The 17,892-nt window shown below is 40.9% G+C and overlaps 1 protein-coding gene across 1 annotated transcript in view; it reads right to left on the bottom strand.

Annotated features, from left to right (window-relative positions):
- Window positions 1–3,041: 3,041 nt before the first annotated feature.
- The window catches only part of LOC137891294 (A disintegrin and metalloproteinase with thrombospondin motifs 16), a 47,767-nt gene continuing 32,916 nt past the window's right edge, over window positions 3,042–17,892 (bottom strand). Inside the window, exons 16-24 of the mRNA XM_068735842.1 lie at window positions 17,565–17,809; window positions 17,243–17,378; window positions 15,561–15,687; window positions 5,248–5,452; window positions 4,275–4,469; window positions 4,077–4,133; window positions 3,653–3,868; window positions 3,305–3,452; window positions 3,042–3,157 (exon numbers count right to left, since the gene is read on the bottom strand). Coding sequence (XP_068591943.1) covers window positions 3,042–3,157; window positions 3,305–3,452; window positions 3,653–3,868; window positions 4,077–4,133; window positions 4,275–4,469; window positions 5,248–5,452; window positions 15,561–15,687; window positions 17,243–17,378; window positions 17,565–17,809 — 1,445 coding nt within the window. The remainder of the gene's footprint in view (window positions 3,158–3,304; window positions 3,453–3,652; window positions 3,869–4,076; window positions 4,134–4,274; window positions 4,470–5,247; window positions 5,453–15,560; window positions 15,688–17,242; window positions 17,379–17,564; window positions 17,810–17,892) is intronic.

Below are 17,892 nucleotides of genomic sequence, written 5' to 3'. Positions count from 1 at the left end.
TTGCTTTTCTCAGAAAACTGGCCTTAACTAATACAACTGCTGCCATGGCCTACATTTCATCACCAATACAGTGTCCACACACACACACACACACACACACACACACACACACACACACACACACACACACACACACACACACACACACACACACACACACAAGCACACAGTCAGAGTACCCCAGTGCCCACAGCTTACCAACTATAAATCAACTACAGAGAGGTGGTTGACATGGAGGAAAACCCCTTTTACTCTCCATACCCACCTCTCCCTCTGGCTCACTCTCTCTCTTTCTCACTGCATATTTCTATGACAGCACCAAAAACATAGATGCCCTCCCTCTGCCCTACTTTCAACTCTATTTCTCTCTCTCCTCTCACACTCTTCTTTACTCCCCCCTCTCTCTCTCTCTGAAGGGGAGTGCCCGAGGATTATGACAATGGTGATTTTTGTTTTGGGCATCTGTGTCTACTTGACTTGTTGAGAAATGACTAAAGAGGAAGGGCCAGACACAAGATGTCATAAGTGTTGAAAAGGCTAACAGATTGATGACGAAGTCTTAGAATTAGGCTATGGGTACATTTCTTAAATCACGTGTTTCTGCTTGTGTCATCATGTTATGATATGACATATAACTCTAACCTGTGGGGTGGTGGTGTTGCATGAACCGCACAGTAAAAGGGTTTCAAATAAACTGCAGAAGATGGCTCAGTCCAGGAAACTAAACTTGATAGAAAATAGAAAAAAATGGTGTTTGTTATCGCAACAAACAACTCAAATTTACTTGTATAGCTCAATATCAGATAGACCTATAATGGCCTAATGCTTGATTTTAGAACCCTGACTGGGCATCTCAGGAGAAAGAAAGAAGAAGAAAACTATGTACCGAGGAGACATACAAAGAATAGCCAGACACAAACCCACACAGAATTAGACTCTGCAGTGTCCCTCAGCCCTATGGAGCATTTTAAGCCTTTTCAGCTCATTATTTTGTTGGCCCACAACTTTATGGTTTTGAGTCACTGCTCTCATCAACCTTGTTTCAAGCGGGATCAAGTTGTCCTCATTATATTATTTAAAAAAAAAAATGTCTATATGTGTCCTGCCCACAACAAAGTTAGCAACTAGCTGGTGAACGCATTCAGCTGCTAAAGAGCACGCTATTTCTCTCAGTAGTTGGTAAAGACCCAAAAAAACACAGAGAGAGAGATGAGTTTGTATTGGACTTACATTCATCTGGTGGCCAGAAACTCAACTTAAAAAAGCTAATGCTGGCCCAACCACTGGATGTGTAAATAAATAGGTACCTGCTCCATGAACTTGCGCCAGCCAAAAAATGTATTAATGCCAGTTTAACAATTTCTAAACTAGCAACTGACTTGGCCTGAGGTAAACCTAGCTAAGCCTGCACTGTACTATTTCGTCTGCATTGTGTAGATAGAGATGCAGTTTGTTGAAAGACAAATCTTTTTCAGGGTATGATGAACATATCGTGCCCAGTGGAAGTCTTCAGGCAAAAAAATATGGTTGAAGGTATTAAGTTCCCTTCCTGATCTTGTTTCCCCGTCGTAAAAATATATTTAGACTTGTTAAGTTTCCCACCACCCTGGTCAGATCGAATTCACTCAAACTGACACCTGAAAAGAATGACTCGCATGAATGGAAATCAGGACTCGTGCCACAGTTGAGATGCTGACATGACTCACATTTGTTTATTGTTATTTCATTTACATTGTGAAAATCACCTGTTTATTAGTGCTTTTAACCACAACAATATGTAATGCATTCTTTTTGTGCCATATCAATTCATGCAATACATGACTTGTGTAATAATGTAGGACACTGCAATGGATAGACGGAGCAGACTCTGTTCATACCTTTAGTCCTTAATACAGATTTCAACTCGGCAGCTGTTGTAAATAATCATCACTAGTCAATGTTGACATTACTGAATTGGGCTTTTGACGTCACATATTTTTTTTCTTCAAAGGTAAAGTAAATGTTTTTAATACAAAAAAAGTGCAGTTTGTCAGCATGTAATCCTATGAAACATAATACAAAATATAAAGGTCATGGACTTAGGGTAGAATAATAAAAGGACACATTTATACTGCTTATTAATACAGTCTTCCAGCAACGCTGTATTATAAAGCCAATAAATAAAACAAACAATACTGTACATGGGTCACACAATTCATGTGTTCTTTCCTGAAACTTGAGGATTTCACATTGATTTTGTGACAGAAGACAACATTGTAGCACCGCTGAGTATGAAAGTCAGTTCACACAGCCTCGACCCATCTCAGAATATTGCATGTATGTATGTATAATGCATTTCATTTTGCTCTTTCCTTTTTCTTTTATATGACAACACAAAGCTTCTTGCTATTGTCCAGCTATTGAGGAAGCCCACTTTGATGATTCCCAGTCTGTTTTTGATTAAGCCGTAGAGTAAAATGATGTTTTCTTACTTGCTTCTTTGAAACATCCCTTTTTATTATCAGACCCCAGATTTCCAATTGATCAAGAATTGCAGTGCAGACCAGGGCGTATCGCATGTTGTTGCGCGGCGGTGCCTGAAACTTCCTCAACCGTTTTTTCATTGTTGGCCTGCCATCATTGGCCTGTGGTTGACCGGGAGATGTTGGGTGTCCTGGTCACAGATCTGTGCAATTACATACAGTATATAAACAAAGCTGGTATTTTTCAGGTTTTCAGTTTCTTTTGGATATGTCAGGCCTATGCTTTAATCAAGATTCCCATTTCGCTAGTTCCTCCTCATAATTCTCTCCTTTATATGTACTGTTCCGATCACTTCCCTGTGGAGCGGATCAAGTTCTTGCATCCAGATGTCCGGCATCACAGGGAGAAGAAAGGGCACTGCAACTGTCTGGCACTTCCATTGAAGCGTCATTTGTTTTCAGTGCCCGCCACACGCTTAAAGCAAAAACAATGTCTTTTCAAGCATGAATGCCAAATATAGTCTTTTGTCTATCTAACTACCTATTGGTCTGTGTCACAGACATAGTCCCTCCGTATGATTAAAGGTTTGAATTTGAACATGATTGACAGCACTGCTTTCCATAGAACTTGTGGTTGCAGACTCCATGCTGGGGCACCAGGTAGCACCAGTTGAAGTAATCCCTACATGCAAGGTCTGGGGAAAAAAAAGGGGAAAACAAAAACTTATGAAAGCTTGTTTCTATTTTGACAGGATATTGTCATAACTCTGTTCCGACAACAGATTACAAGAGTTTGTATACAAGCATCAAAGTAGTACTATAATCTGTTAGTGCTTCGGTACCTTTCTTCTCGGGTTGTGGGCAGAAGTTTGTGTTGCAGGCCTGTGACATTGAGGGTTTAAGATGGAGGGCACAGCCAGGAGAGGGCTTCCCTTGGACCAGACATTGGACTGTCCTGGCCTGCACTCCTCCTCCACACGTCACTGTGCACTGTGGAGTACAAAGAAGCAAAACCTTGATTAAAAAAATAGCATGCATGTCATGAGCCACGTATAGCACATTCAAATTCCTCCTCTCTTGTCAATCAACAAGTGTTGATTCGCTAACAAAATTACTACTAACAAAAGCAGTAACTCATAAAACATATAGCTATAAAATGTATAGCTGTGCTCATTACATGGTTAACGTACCTGAGACCAAGGAGATGAGTGCCACTCTGCTTGAGGCGGAGGTTGAGGCAGGGGTTGAGGTGGATGGGTGAGGTGATGCATGCTCCATCGGTGGACTGGTGGGGTAGTGCGGACGGGGCACTCAGCCAGGATGCAGGGCCTCTGGAGCTCTACTGAGGGCTTGGGGACGTGGTGGCACTTCTTGGCAGCGAGCTCTCTGTACTTTCCTGCAGTGTCCTGCATTATGGAAACCAAAAAATATTCATGTAAGCCAGAATATTCCATTGTGTAACAAAAGACTCTCAAGAAAACTAGTATTTGCAATACAATCTAGAGCACTGTATCTATTACATACATATAGTATAGAAAAAAAAGTAAAACCTGAATTAAAGCAAATCGGGATTTGAGGAGTTTCAGTGAACATTTTTACACATGTAATACACACCTTCTCTGCACACTTGATGAAGCGTGCCTGATAGCCATGACCACATGTTGCTGAACACTGGACGTTCAAAGAAGGAAAGAAACAGAAGAAATGGACATTAGCAAAAAATAATACATTTACACACTGCATTACTCATGATGTATTCATTTTAGTTATATATATTTTTTTCATCAATCTTCATGTCTAAACTTGAATTACCTCCTGCCACGTGGAGACAAACCATTGGACTTTGCGTTGTTTCTGGCAGCGTTTGATGAAACAGGATTCTTGACTGGCGGGTTTCGACAGGCCAGCACACAGACTGTCTGTCAGCGTGTGTGTCCGGGCCCCTGGGTTGGTGCTCGTACACAGCACCGTCCTCTTCCTCAAGCCGCTGCCACACTTGCGAGAACACTGCCAAATATACAGAAACATGACAATGATACAATTTGATGTCCTTAAATGCTTTAAGCTATAACTTCCTCTTCATGACTGGTAGATCACAAGAACAACATTTTTCTCAAGAACATTCATCATTTTAGAGGTAGCCTTAAAGTAAGGATTTGTCAATAAGAATTTAAGATTTGACCAACGTCGATTAAATGTATAAAGCATTGAAACACACAGTGACTTATTTTGCTTTACTTCCTTAATACTTCCTTTGAGATGGTCCAACAAACCCTCCAATATTCATTCTGATTCTGAACACACACATCTTATGGCACGGCCTGAATAAATATCTTGAAAGTATTTCACTACATTCAAGAAACAAGGGGCTGTGATGCACTACCATAGAGGAAGTAAACTGGACACCATTTGTGGCAGGTAGTTAAGGATATTTGGGCTAAATGACAGTTGAAAAAAAGTTTATGAGGGAGACAAGTCACCACACACAATGTATAGGAACTGGACGTGGAACAAAACACGGGAGGTCTCAGTGGGCACATTCATACTTTAAAGCCACTGAGATCACTGTCATAAAATGTGGTGAAGCCATCAAGGCTAGGGTTCACTTAACAACAGTGTGTAGCGCTCTTGAGGCTAAATGGCAAGTGTGCAACTTTGAAGTGTTTTTTTCCTGCTGTGGATAAGAACTGCAGCAGTATGCCTTTACTGACTTACATCAGTGCAAGCACATTGGAAAATCTTAGACTCTTACATGACGTGGTAGATCACTTTCACACATGCTTACCTGTGACCATGGCCCAGTGGTCCAGACTGGTGGACAGCTGTGTGTGTTGCAGGCTTGCCTCCTGGCTGGAGTGGGCTGGGCACAGTGGGAGTTGGCCAGGGCGTCTACGTTGGTCTGGCTGGTTCTCTGGACACACTGGACCTGCCGCATCTGCTCCCCTCCTCCGCAGCTCCGACCGCACCCCCCCCACTCTCCTACAGACCAGCTGGGACAACACAACACAAGGTCGAGAGTCAACATGCAGAGCTCCTCAATCACTTATTCAGACAGGCCTGTGGGAATTCACAAATGACATGATAACTGTACAATGATAGCAATTGCGGAAGATTCCCTGTGTCATATTCAAGCGACTTCTCTTCTTCAGTGGCCTCTGCAGCTTAATCGTCTTCAGAAATAACTCAGAAAGGGACTGTAATTATTGTTTCATAGATCTTTGAGTTCGTTGTAGTGTTGCAGGCCTAAGTCTTTCACATGTGTTCATGGCAGACTGGCTTCAGAGCAAGGCAGAACAGCCGAAACACCAGGCTTTTAAACTGTAACTTAAACCCCACTGTGCAGTTTTAAACCCCCTCCTTGCCTAAACTCAGCCCTCATCACCACTAAAACTAAATATCATCTCATATTTCTTTCATAATTACCTCCATTCGTAATGTAAACTCCTAACAAATGCATATGTTGGCACAAAAAGGTGGCCCTTTCTACATAAATTCAGCATTCTTGATATTGATTCATCTGAGACACACAATCCTCTGACTCTGGTGAGTGCTCGGTTAAGGACAGTATAGTTTATGTTATTTTTAAGGCATTTTTTTTCCAAAGCTGCGCGCAGGCCGATCACATATCTAAGCGCTTAATCCCCGAGCCTCCGATTCCTTCTCTCTTCCTTGGAGCTTCATTGCATCTATCCTAAGTGAACCCAAACTCAAGGTGCAGGCAGCTCAATCCCTCATCACACACTCTGTCAACCTCTAGCTAACTTCACACCAATGTACCCACCCAGCCTCCTAAGATCTACCCCAAACCATCCAAAAACAGTGCTGTCAGCACAAAGAGTTGTGTATATGAACAGTCTAAACTTTATTTGTGGCAATTTGGTGCATCATTTGCTTGGAATGTTGTATAAGGAGGATGAGTAGAGTTTAGCTCTAAAGGGCATTATACATGCACTATGGAATCTAAATAAATACGGATGGAGAAATTCCATCTGGTTTTATATATGTTATGACTTGTCAGGAGGAAGAGACACGCTGTCGTATCATCAAAGGGTGATTTGAGGGAGGATGAGCGGAATGTAGAGATGAAAATCTACAATGCTTTAAACATTTAACCGAGTAATCAACACAAACATGAAACATATTTAACACAATGACATGATGTGTATTGGCCCTTGGCGCAGAAATAGGAGCTAAATCCTTGTGGAGTTATTGAATACATAAATAAATGGAAGCAGACGACCAACTAAAGTCACAGCAATTTTTAGAGCCACCTCGTGTCTTTCAAGAGCGGAGACGTATTTGGACACATTACGCTTGCATTGTTGGCTTCTAGAGAGAGGAAATTCAATACAACTCCTTCTTAATTTGTAGTTCTTCATTAATATTTCAATATTTAAACTGTACAGGATCTCTATGATGTAACAGACAAGTTTGTAGTGGTTAGCCGATATCTTTATTCAGGTTTACTATGTACGAACATTTACCTACTTGCTATAGTATGGCATCATACTTGAGTACTTATTTTGGCTTTCTTACATCGCATCTCAGATATCAGTTTCTGCACAGAGAAGTAAAATATAGTCATCTGTCGATGAAGGTTTTAATGCAGTAGACGATAAAGCTGATATATTATAGCTTTAATTATCACTGAAGGACATTTACTTATATCATGAATTTATTACCTCAGTGACCCCACTGGCATGGCCATTGGTATAATATACTGATTAATGCCATAGCAAGTTATAGACCACCCTTGTGATCTTTGCCTCGGCTGTTATTTGAACGTGGGGGATGTTGGAGGACGAGTAAGCATCACACTCTCTGGACAGAAGGGATCAGATGTCCAGCGGACAGAGTGTCAGATAGCCTCTGTGGTCTAAACGACGCTGTCTAGATGCTCACCAGAGGCATTAAATAGCTTCTGACCAGTGTTTATGGCTGTGCCACTGTGTGCGTGTTTGAGCTTTCAAGTGTACATGACAGTGTGTGAGTGTTTCTCTGCTTATGTCAGTATACGTCCACACTGCGAGAGAGAATGATATCATGCTCTAAATGTGAGTGGGCATCGGAGACCTTATTTTTTCCATGGTGTAATGTCAGTTTCAGTCCAACTTACTGGGTGCAGACACAGCAAAATAAAATAACTGCAGGGCCAGAATAGAATGAACTGCAGAGATGGACGGGTGACCACAGATAACTTGTCTAGTCTGGCCTGCATGTTTTGGTCAGTCCAGCACATGTTTCTTCTCTTCTTACAGTTTATGCGTGAGGAGGGCCCGAAAACTGTACGAAACCGGTACACTTTGAAAAACTTGGCCACATGCTTGGTGAAAAAAGAGAAACATATGCACATATACTAGGACAATATGTTTCAGTTTAGTTCAACAAAAATGTTCGATACTGTATCAGGCATTTCAAAAAAGGTACAACTGAAATCAGTTCTGGTTAAAAGCTATGAAATTGAACTCTAATATTGTAGGATACACAAATTAATGTGATCATCTGATCCCAAACACCACAGCAACACTGTAACTATATTATTTGCATGTTATGAACGCTTCATCTGTAATCGGAAACCTTTATTCACCACACACTGCTGCAAATAACTGTAATCGGAGTGTGGCAAAGAATGGAAATAAAGCCTGGAGGCCTCGACTGCAACCAATCGGAAAAAGATGACCTAATATTATTACTGTGCAAATTTTCTGCTGTAACATGAGAACTCTCCTGCATTAAACGTTTTAATTTGTGTCTAAATATCTGAAGTCTGGCAGTATATGTTGTTACAAAGCTTGATGGGTCCTGAACCCACAAATAATTTACAAATTTCTGATAATATTGGCATAAAATGCTAACTGAAAAAAGAATGTAATACATATCCGCATATTTAATTTAATTACCTGACAGTTGTGTAATCATCAATTCCCTCATAAATATATAATGTACTCAAACACTCGAAATCTGCCACATATTACAAAATTAAAAAACACGTTAACAGCACAGTAGCTCTGTCACTGACTTTTTCACATGCTTCCACTCACACACATACATAAGCTTGTGTGTTCACACAAGCACACCTAAGCAGCCCCAGCTGTAGATAGTGAAGGAGATAGGAGACAAGTGTTAACAGTTGTGAGATTACTTTACAGCCACCATTATCAGTGCTTTCTCAGAATGAGTGTAAACACACAAATCCATTAGGGAGTAAATGCAGATTCGGGTGGTGTGTGTGTGACTTTGTAAGTTGTGGAGCAGGAGAAGGTAAAGAGAGGGAATAGAAAGCGAAGGGGAAAGAAGAAATATCAGAGAGGAGCATCAACATCTAAGCTTAATTATAGGTGACTTTTAAAAGACGCAGTGAGACAGACAGACAGACAGACAGACACACGCAGACAGAGTGTGTATGTTTGTTATAAAGCCCCACAAATCCCTGCTGAGAGATTGGAAGTGCTGCGACCCAAACACAACAAAGTTGAATGACAGCTATCCTTGGCCGGCTGCTTGGTGTGTGTGTGTGTGTGTGTGTGTGTGTGTGTGTGTGTGTGTGTGTGTGTGTGTGTGTGTGTAGAAGGACAGGGTTGGACAGGTCACAGAGAAAAAAGAGACTTTACATCAAAGTGTCCAGGTCATTAGGGTTACGTTTACAGCTCAGCCAGAATAGGTCTTACAACCAAGCTCTGTGCAGTGTGTGTGTGTGTGTGTGTGTGTGTGTGTGTGTGTGTGTGTGTGTGTGTGTGTGTGTGTGTGAGACAGAAAGATCTCACAACTGACCTCAAAGGCTTCACCTATGCCTCTGTGTGTGAAAGAGAGGCAGAGGGAGACAGAGTCAGACAGAGTCAGACAGTGGGACAGACAGAAACTGAGGGGGGTAAAAGGACAGAGACAATTGGTGTGTGTTTGTAGCGGTTGAGAGCAAATGAAGCATCTGTTGTACCTACAGTATCTTGAGAGATGAGTAAGCAGTTAAGTACTGACTGAAACGTATGGAAGGGAAACAGTCACGGTCTCTGGCTACCAGATAATGACAGTGTGACTGTAAATGTGAAGATAAAGCTTGAATTGTTTGGCCTCTCTGCATAAACCCACAAACACAGTGAGCAAGAGTTTCCCAATATTGTCCTCGATTAATGTTTTGTTTCTGACTGCTCTACAATCCATCTACCAATAGGAGCGTAATTCAATTTTCCAATGTAAGCGTGGCATAGAAACATAATACACTCCATAAATTGGGTTCACATACATACATGTATAGAGTTATATTTCCATTTGTGTTATCTAATTTCTACAAGTGTATAATCAACAAACCTAGTTGAGACCATTCAGTGAGTCTTGTTTCAATATACTGATATTTGTAGAGTGCATAGAATGAGCTCTATATTACATTTTATGGTGAAATATTATCTTTTACTGAACTTTTGATTCCAAAACTTTTTCCGTCATGCAAGGAGGTAGAAAAAAATGTCATGCTCCCCATTGATGAGTAAATTGATTGTCAATAAATAACAATACTGGAGAATCTGGTAACAAAAAGAGCCAAGATGAATGTCTGTGTTTCTCATTGGTTTCTGTTGCTTACAGTAAGTGAAAAATGCCAGTTTGGAACTTTTTACTGACAAATTATTGAGAGTTTCTTTATAATTTGGATTTAACTGCCATGGTTGCTTGATGGGCATCACTAGTTTGTTTTTTTTCCATGTCAAAGGTCTTTTATTACGGTGGCCGACAAGGGCAAACACACTACAATCACTCAAAACATCTTCACGAAGAGAAAAAGCAGCTTCAGAACAAAGCCAACTAAAAAACATATATGAATGTCCAAAGCAAATAACAAAACGGTAATTTGGTGCAAATGCAAAAACGTGATGCAGAAAGCCAACACAAACACATTAACAGCTAACACGCTGCACATACAGAAATGATGCAAGGTCAAAATCAATCAAACGCAACAGAAAAACGCTGCATATCCAGTCAACACAATGGAAGTTCTCCAGGCCTGCAGGAGGTGGAATAGCTTGATTTTCGAACTGGAAGAGAGAGAAAGACCCTGACCAGAAAGTGTGTTCATTTCTGAGCTGAATAAGTAAGTAAAGATGCGACATGACAAGGTACGTATTCTTTTCTACATTTGACTTCTTATACAAAAGCTACTTAAATCTGTTGTTCTTTCATCATACTGTTAAATACCCAGTAGACAGACAGTGGTGAAGCTTCCTATAAGTCGAAATGTGTTTTCTTTATACATTACATTACAAAGCAACTAAAACATTGTTTTGTTAAAGAATCCATGGTAACAGTAATTACCCCAATACAACCCAATAGTTAATAACCTAAACTGTAGGTGGAGTTTAGTGGTAGCCATCCTAACATAACATTTGGTGATCTCTTTCATCCAAAGTGCCTGACAACTCTATGAGTGCAGACATTTCTAGCCTGGGTGGGAATAATCTGTAAAACTGGCACTAGTGCTCTCTGCTCACAGTACCAGTTTGTTTTTCTTGAATACAACAGTAAAACAAAGCAGGAATGACTGCATAACATACGGCACATTAGTACACATGATGACAAAATGAACCATCACCATTTACAATTTACAATTACTTAAAATGTCTGACCTTACAAAGCTCTGGAGAGACATGATCTATTTTTCTGATGATTTATATACAGTATATATATATATTTTTTTGTCAACACGATCGCTACTTTATGTCAGTGAATATGAGACAGCTCTGTGGTCATCATGCCAGATTTTCCTAGGATACCTGCTCCAAAACGGAGACAGACACAAAATGAGCAAGAAGGAAAAATAAGGCACTGACACTGCTGTACAGAGGGAAGAAATCTCCTTTAGAGCAGCTGTTAAATACTATAAAACATGAGATAGATGGCAATAAATGGGATTCCATGATTTCAGTGCTGATCATATAATATTGTTGCCATGTAAAATACTGTGTTTTTTCAGCAGGTTTCGGGACACCACCAATGGAATGCAGAATAAGGAAGAGATGACTTCATTCGGAAGACGGGAGGTTTCAAAGAAAAGCATCCAGAACAAAAGATAAGGAGATCTGTGCACCGGTGTTACAGTAATGTGTTATATTGTAGTTTTAGACTTTGTATTGCAGTGTTCATTGGGTGGGGTGTAATAGAGAAAAATGTTCCTTGGAAGTCTTGATGAAAGAGTGAGAGTGAACTTCATAGTAACCAAACACCACCACTGTTCTTCTCCTGCCCTGCCCTGTCTTCTTCTTGTGTGTGTGTGTGTGTGTGTGTGTGTGTGTGTGTGTGTGTGTGTGTGTGTGTGTGTGTGTATGTGTAGCAGCTCTGCTCTTTCTGCTCTTGGCAACATTTTGGGAGCAGAGTCATACACTTCAAATGCATGACAAAAACTGTACTGTAAATTCAACAAAACCTGCATCATAGAATGTATTAAAACTTAACATTTGATGCTATTTGCTCTTCCTCTTTATCTGTTTCTGTCCTGTGATTTTGTATCTCATTGCTACTCAAACATCGGAAACAACTATATCATATTACATTTCAGACATTTAGCAAACACTGTTATAAAAAGCAGCTCACAACAATAGAGGCACTATTGTCCAGGGGCAAAGATGAAACAAGGCCTTATTGTGGCTGTCTCTGGCTTTGCCTTCTAATATCGAGAACTATTGAGACTTGTAAAATATTTGATAAAGGCTTGACTCAGCCACAACGTAATTAAACAGTTTTACATGCAGGGGACAAAGTCACAATTGGACACACAACTGCATTTTTCTGGACATCCACATGCAACACTGACCAAGATGAGGTCAGCGTTTCACTGTCTGCTTGTAAATCAAAGCACAACTTGTCAGCAGTGTCCACTTCATTTTCAAGAATCTGGCTGATATTTCAGACTATAGCGAAGAGTGTATGAGGGAACACTCAGAATAGAGGCACAGAGGAATTGACGCCTTAACAGCAGCTGTCAAAAGCCTCGAGATTAATGCTCTTGCTATGCCTTTGGAGACAGGCATCTACTATACTCTGACTCTCCTCTATCTGTGCAGTGGTAGTCTTGATAGAGGCTCAACACATACTTTGGTTGAAGCCTACTTACCACCACGTTTTGTGCCTTTGGCTAATAATTGCAGACAGTGACACAAGTTATAAGCCATTACCAGAGGTAATATATTGAATTATTTTATACAAAGTGTAGAATAATTGACTATTTGCTCCTCCCGAACATTGTCCAATTATAGCTTAGCAACTGTAACTAGGAGGTTGGTGTCTTTTTCTAGCCTCTTCAAAACAAAAAACGGAATGTGTTTGTCTCCTCTAACGTAATCTAACACAGCATTACTGTGAAAAAAATCCCATTTTCATCAACAAAATCTCCTCTCTCTTTAACACTAATGTTATCCCAAGAGTGTCTTTCACTGAATTGTTTCCTGGCCAAGGCTTTACCCTTCGTGACACTGTCCAGAGCAGCACAGACAAGGGAGGGACATTTCCCCAGTGTGTGTCTTTATGCGTGTCTGTGTTCATACATGTCCTGCCTGTCAACGGACGCACCACTCCCTATGATGTCCGCAGCATCGGACCACGTTGACTGATCTTTGATCCTCTGCCTTGGTTCTGTGTGGGGAATAGACAGTGATCGAACCAACTACGCTGAGCCAATATCCCACAGAACCTCACCCTGAAACCACAATAGCGCTCAAACTCTCTCTCTGTCCGGTATCATCAGACATCATGGGAAATGTGTTAGTGCCACTCTAAGCGACAGCCGTGACATTTTACAAATGTGAGAAAAGCCCTCTTGGCCACAACCTCCTGGATGGGAACCTCAAGATATGATAACGCTTCCTACTTTGGTTCCCAAATGCAAATCTATCTTGTTTCTGATGCTCTCTTGTGGGAAGAAAATGATGAGGATCACCAGGGTATGGAGGAACCAACATGCCCCATCACTTCAGTGAAGCAGTTCATTTTGCATAAAGCACTGCTTCTTAATCTACGTTCAACAGTGATGTCTCTGGTGGGTCTTTATGGGGCCAGATAACTGGCAATTGTGTTATGAGCTTGGGTCCCACAGTGATGCTACATGTGAAAAGGTTTACACGTCCTTGGCCTGCTGAGTTAAACAAACACAGAAGCTAACTGTTCCTGACAGTTGGTGAGGTATCATGCTGAACTGGATGAAGACACAAAGAGAATATCCAGTGAAACTTCCCCTTTTTCCCCGTGTCTCTCACATATGTTGTGTTAGTGTTAAAGTTATTTTTTCATGACATGAGAGGAAATTGTCATCATCATAGAACAGGTGCTCTGCTGGGCTGGGAAAGGGTGGAGGAGACAGCCAGCGCTGCCTGACACCCCTCATTCGCTCTATTATAAGGAGATGGTGTGGGAAGTTTGGAAGAGTTGACTCAACCAATAAACAGCTCATTTTGACACCGCATGTCAAGAAATTACAGAACAGATGTGTAGGTGTTGTAGACCAATAACACATGGCGGTCAGGAGGAGTGAGCGAGGAGGAAGGTGAAAAGGACAGAAGGTAGGAAGACAAAGGACTAAAGCCCCATATGGTGAAGTAGGATGAGAGATGCAGAAAGAAAAAGACAGAATAAAAGGATATTACGACTAAGTAAAGAGAAATACTAAAATACAGTCCACAAGAAAATCTCTTCACAAATGTGATGAGCTTGACAACTGTATCAACCTATTTGGCTGGTGGCCCCTAAAGCTGCCTCCTCAAGTTCCAAACATGAACATGCATGCACAGAATGTCGAGCAGTAACAGCCAACTATGTATTGGCTGTCACATAGCCTACAGTCCACAAAATAGCCCTTACAGGCTACGCCAATTTAACAATTGAATCATTGACATACCCCAAAGTCTAGAAGTCTGGATGGGCCAACTATTCTGTATTTTTCCATCCAAAAGCATGTATGAGGAAAATATGAGGAAATGTCTGCACCCTTCGAATACCATATTCTAATGATGTCCACAGTGAGAGCCAGACAATAGATATATTGATGAGGTAATTCATACACAGTTGAGGCCACAGATTGTCATTGACATTACTCAGGAATGGGTTGAATGAGCAGTGATTACATAAACTCTAATCTGAACAACAAGAGTCTACAGCCATGCTAGCGGCTCTGTGAGGCTGTACTTTGGCCCCGTGATTCTTGAGTTTAATGCTAATGGCAGCATGTTAACATACTCACAATGACAATGCTTACATGCTTATTTTGAGCAGGTATAATGTGTACCATGTTCACAACCTCTGTTTAGCATGTAAGAATGCTAATATTAGCTAATTTGCACGAACACACACAGTTAAGGCGGGTGGGAATGTCAATAGTTATTAAGTTACAATCCAAAGAACTGGACAAATTAGTTATCCTTTAATTTTGACCTAATGAATACTGGATAAAAACTGTGACAATCACCAAAGTGATTACAAATTATCCTGAGGGGGACATGAATGTTTGTGTCAAATTTCATGGCAACTGTGGATAAGTGGAGAGCAGGGCCGCCTTTCAATCAGAGGGATGTCTGTTCGATCCCCGGCTCCTGCTCCACTAGTCTCATGTCAATGAGACAAGTGTCAATGAGACTAGTCAAGTGTCCTTGAGCAAGACACTTAACCCCAAAATTGCTCCCGTAGCCTACGGTGTATAGATACTGAATTGTAAGTCGCTTTGGATAAAAGCGTCTGCTAAATGACTGTAATGTAATGTAATGTAATGTAACCCATCCAATAGTTGCTGAGATAGTTTACCAAAATGTCAACCTCATGGTGTCCCTAGTAGAAATGTCAGCGAATCATTTAAGTTATAGGATTCATCTTCTGGAGACCATGAATGCCTTCACAAAATGTTATGGCAATCCATGTAATAGTTGTTTAGCTATTTCAGCCTGGACCACAGCGGTGGCCATCCATAGAGCCATCACACTAGCATGACTAAAACAGAACCAATCACAATGGAGAACCCTTTGATTCCATGAAAAAAACACTACTGTCTCGGAGTAGATATATTTGTATCACTAACCATCACCACTATGGCTAGCAAACACAACATACATGTGACAGAGCAGAGGGTCTGACCTGGTGGGACATGGTTGGGTGTTGCAGGGCATCAGTCCTGTAGCTGGTCTTGATCTGGGATTGCAGTAGGATGTATTCACTTGCACTCTCAAGTCTTTGTAGCATGCTGACTTGGTGTTCATCTGACCTGTATGGGTGATTTTTAAATAATTTCAGCCACATCATCGTAAAAGGAGAATATCATTTTTATTTTGACTGACACTCTATTCCATCTGCCACTTGGCTACTATGAGATAAGAGTAAAACAAAACTTCAGGCTCATATTTACATTATGTAAATAATAATGTATTATAACATCAGTGTTATTGAGAGATGGCTCATTTTTGGCCTTGGAAAGAGCAGTTTTACAAAAAAGTTATTTGGAACAAAACAGCATTGTTGCGTGAATCTTTGTGTGTCAAGCTACTTGTCAAGATGCTATCACATGTTTGCACATAATATACCTGCAATATGTGAAACCTGTTTAATAATGTTACAACATTTTACCTTGAAATATATTCTAGGTAGTTAAAGGAATGTTGATGGATATCTCAAGATGTGTGTTTTTTCAGCACACCTCCTTGTACACCTGTATGTGTGATGTGCAAAATAACTTTCTCTCTCTGAAACCAAAACTTTTGAAAAAAAAAACAATTATTTCTTTAAACAAAATAAATAAATAAATAGACAAATACCCTGACTTTGGTTTCGGTACAAATGTCGATCTGATTTGATTTATGAGAAACATGAATCTGAGCTTTACAGATCAACTGGTTGGTATTTGGCCTTGGGCATGGTCCATCTGCACATCCTAACTCATTCGGGTCAGTTAGTCAGTCACACTCTTTAATAAAGCAAACGACCCCCAACCCACCGTGGCCTACAATCAGCACACAAAGAGGCGGAGGTGGTTAGGGTGGACCGCAACAGACCAGGGTGGGGAACTTTAACCTGCAGTGTCAATCAATAGGAACTCTACACTGGGCGCTTTGTTCACACTAAAGTGCACACACACACACACACACACGGACACACACACACACACACACACACACACACACACACACACACACACACACACACATACACGCAAACACACCCGTGCACATACAAGCACTCACAAAGAGCAACATGTAAACACACACAAGCACTCACACACACTCTTGTGCGTGCTCGTTTAATACTAGGCCTCAGGTGGGACAAAGGCCACTGGTCAAAGTCATGCATGTGTGTGCTTGTTTCCTTCAGCGTATCTGTGTGTGTGCTCGTGTGTGTGTGTTTGTGTGTGTGTATGTAATAGCAGGTCTCCAATAGAACAAGAAGAGGTCCCACCAGTCCCAAACAAGAGCTACTAATGATGGGAACACTCCCCTCTCCATTTAACCTGCAGCTAAAAGCCATAGTAAAGATCAGAGAGGTCAGACTGAGCTTTAGATGATGGCCAAGATTGAGTATGTGAAGGTGATTTTTCATTCACATAATAGACTTTTAAATAAGTTTAGAATTACATCTACGTAAAAAAACACACAAAAGTATTGTTTATTTTCTAACCAGCAGAAGAACAGCCAACTGCACAGATTTGATTGATAAGGGAGATGAAATTATCTCAATATATCATTGCAGTTGAGAAAAACACATGTTAACTTAATGTTGATTTAATAATGCAATTAAAAAATATTTTTGTCATTCATGCTTACACTTACCTCCGGCACAAGTAGCTGAGCATTGAGAGCGTATGACGGCCCATGTATAGTTGTGTTTGATGTGGTTCTTTTTCTCATCAGCTTTCTTCAGAGTGTATTCCCAACGTACACCTGGGTTCCTGCCCTGTAACAATATCTACAGGCGAGAGAAACAAGAGCCATGAGACAAAGGACAACAAAAAGTAGCACAATTATATAGACTTAGGTACGTACTAATGGGAAGTAAAGAACAGTCACAGGAATGAAAGACACCTAGTTGCACAAATTGCATAAATTGATATATTAAATGTATAACATCTTTCTGTGTCCAGGGATTCTGTACCTCTATGACTAGTGTCTCATTAGTGGGGCCAGTTGATATGAGGCTCTCTGGTCTGTTGTAGGGTCTCTTGTACTCAAAAATAGCTCCAGCGATGGGGTGTCGGCCTGGCCAGTCCACCGTCCAGTGCCCGTTCAGGTAGTAGCGTCTCTGGGTGTCCCTGACAGCCAGGTAGGAGCTGGACGTATTCAGTTCCATCACACGGATGCTCCGAGCTCCTGCTGGGATTGTTACCACCCCAGAGTACTCTGAGAAAGAGAACAACGTATTAAGCAACATGCACATATTGCAGCTGTGTATGAGTTGTAAAGTTATAAAAGCCAAAACAAAT

Source organism: Cebidichthys violaceus, unplaced genomic scaffold (genome assembly GCF_023349555.1).
Source record: "Cebidichthys violaceus isolate CVI_PGR_0920_01 unplaced genomic scaffold, fCebVio1.0.p SCAF_7, whole genome shotgun sequence".
In the NCBI taxonomy this organism is placed as follows: domain Eukaryota; kingdom Metazoa; phylum Chordata; class Actinopteri; order Perciformes; family Stichaeidae; genus Cebidichthys; species Cebidichthys violaceus.
The sequence above is the reverse complement of the archived record's forward strand: the minus strand, read 5'-3'. Positions and strand labels throughout refer to the sequence as shown.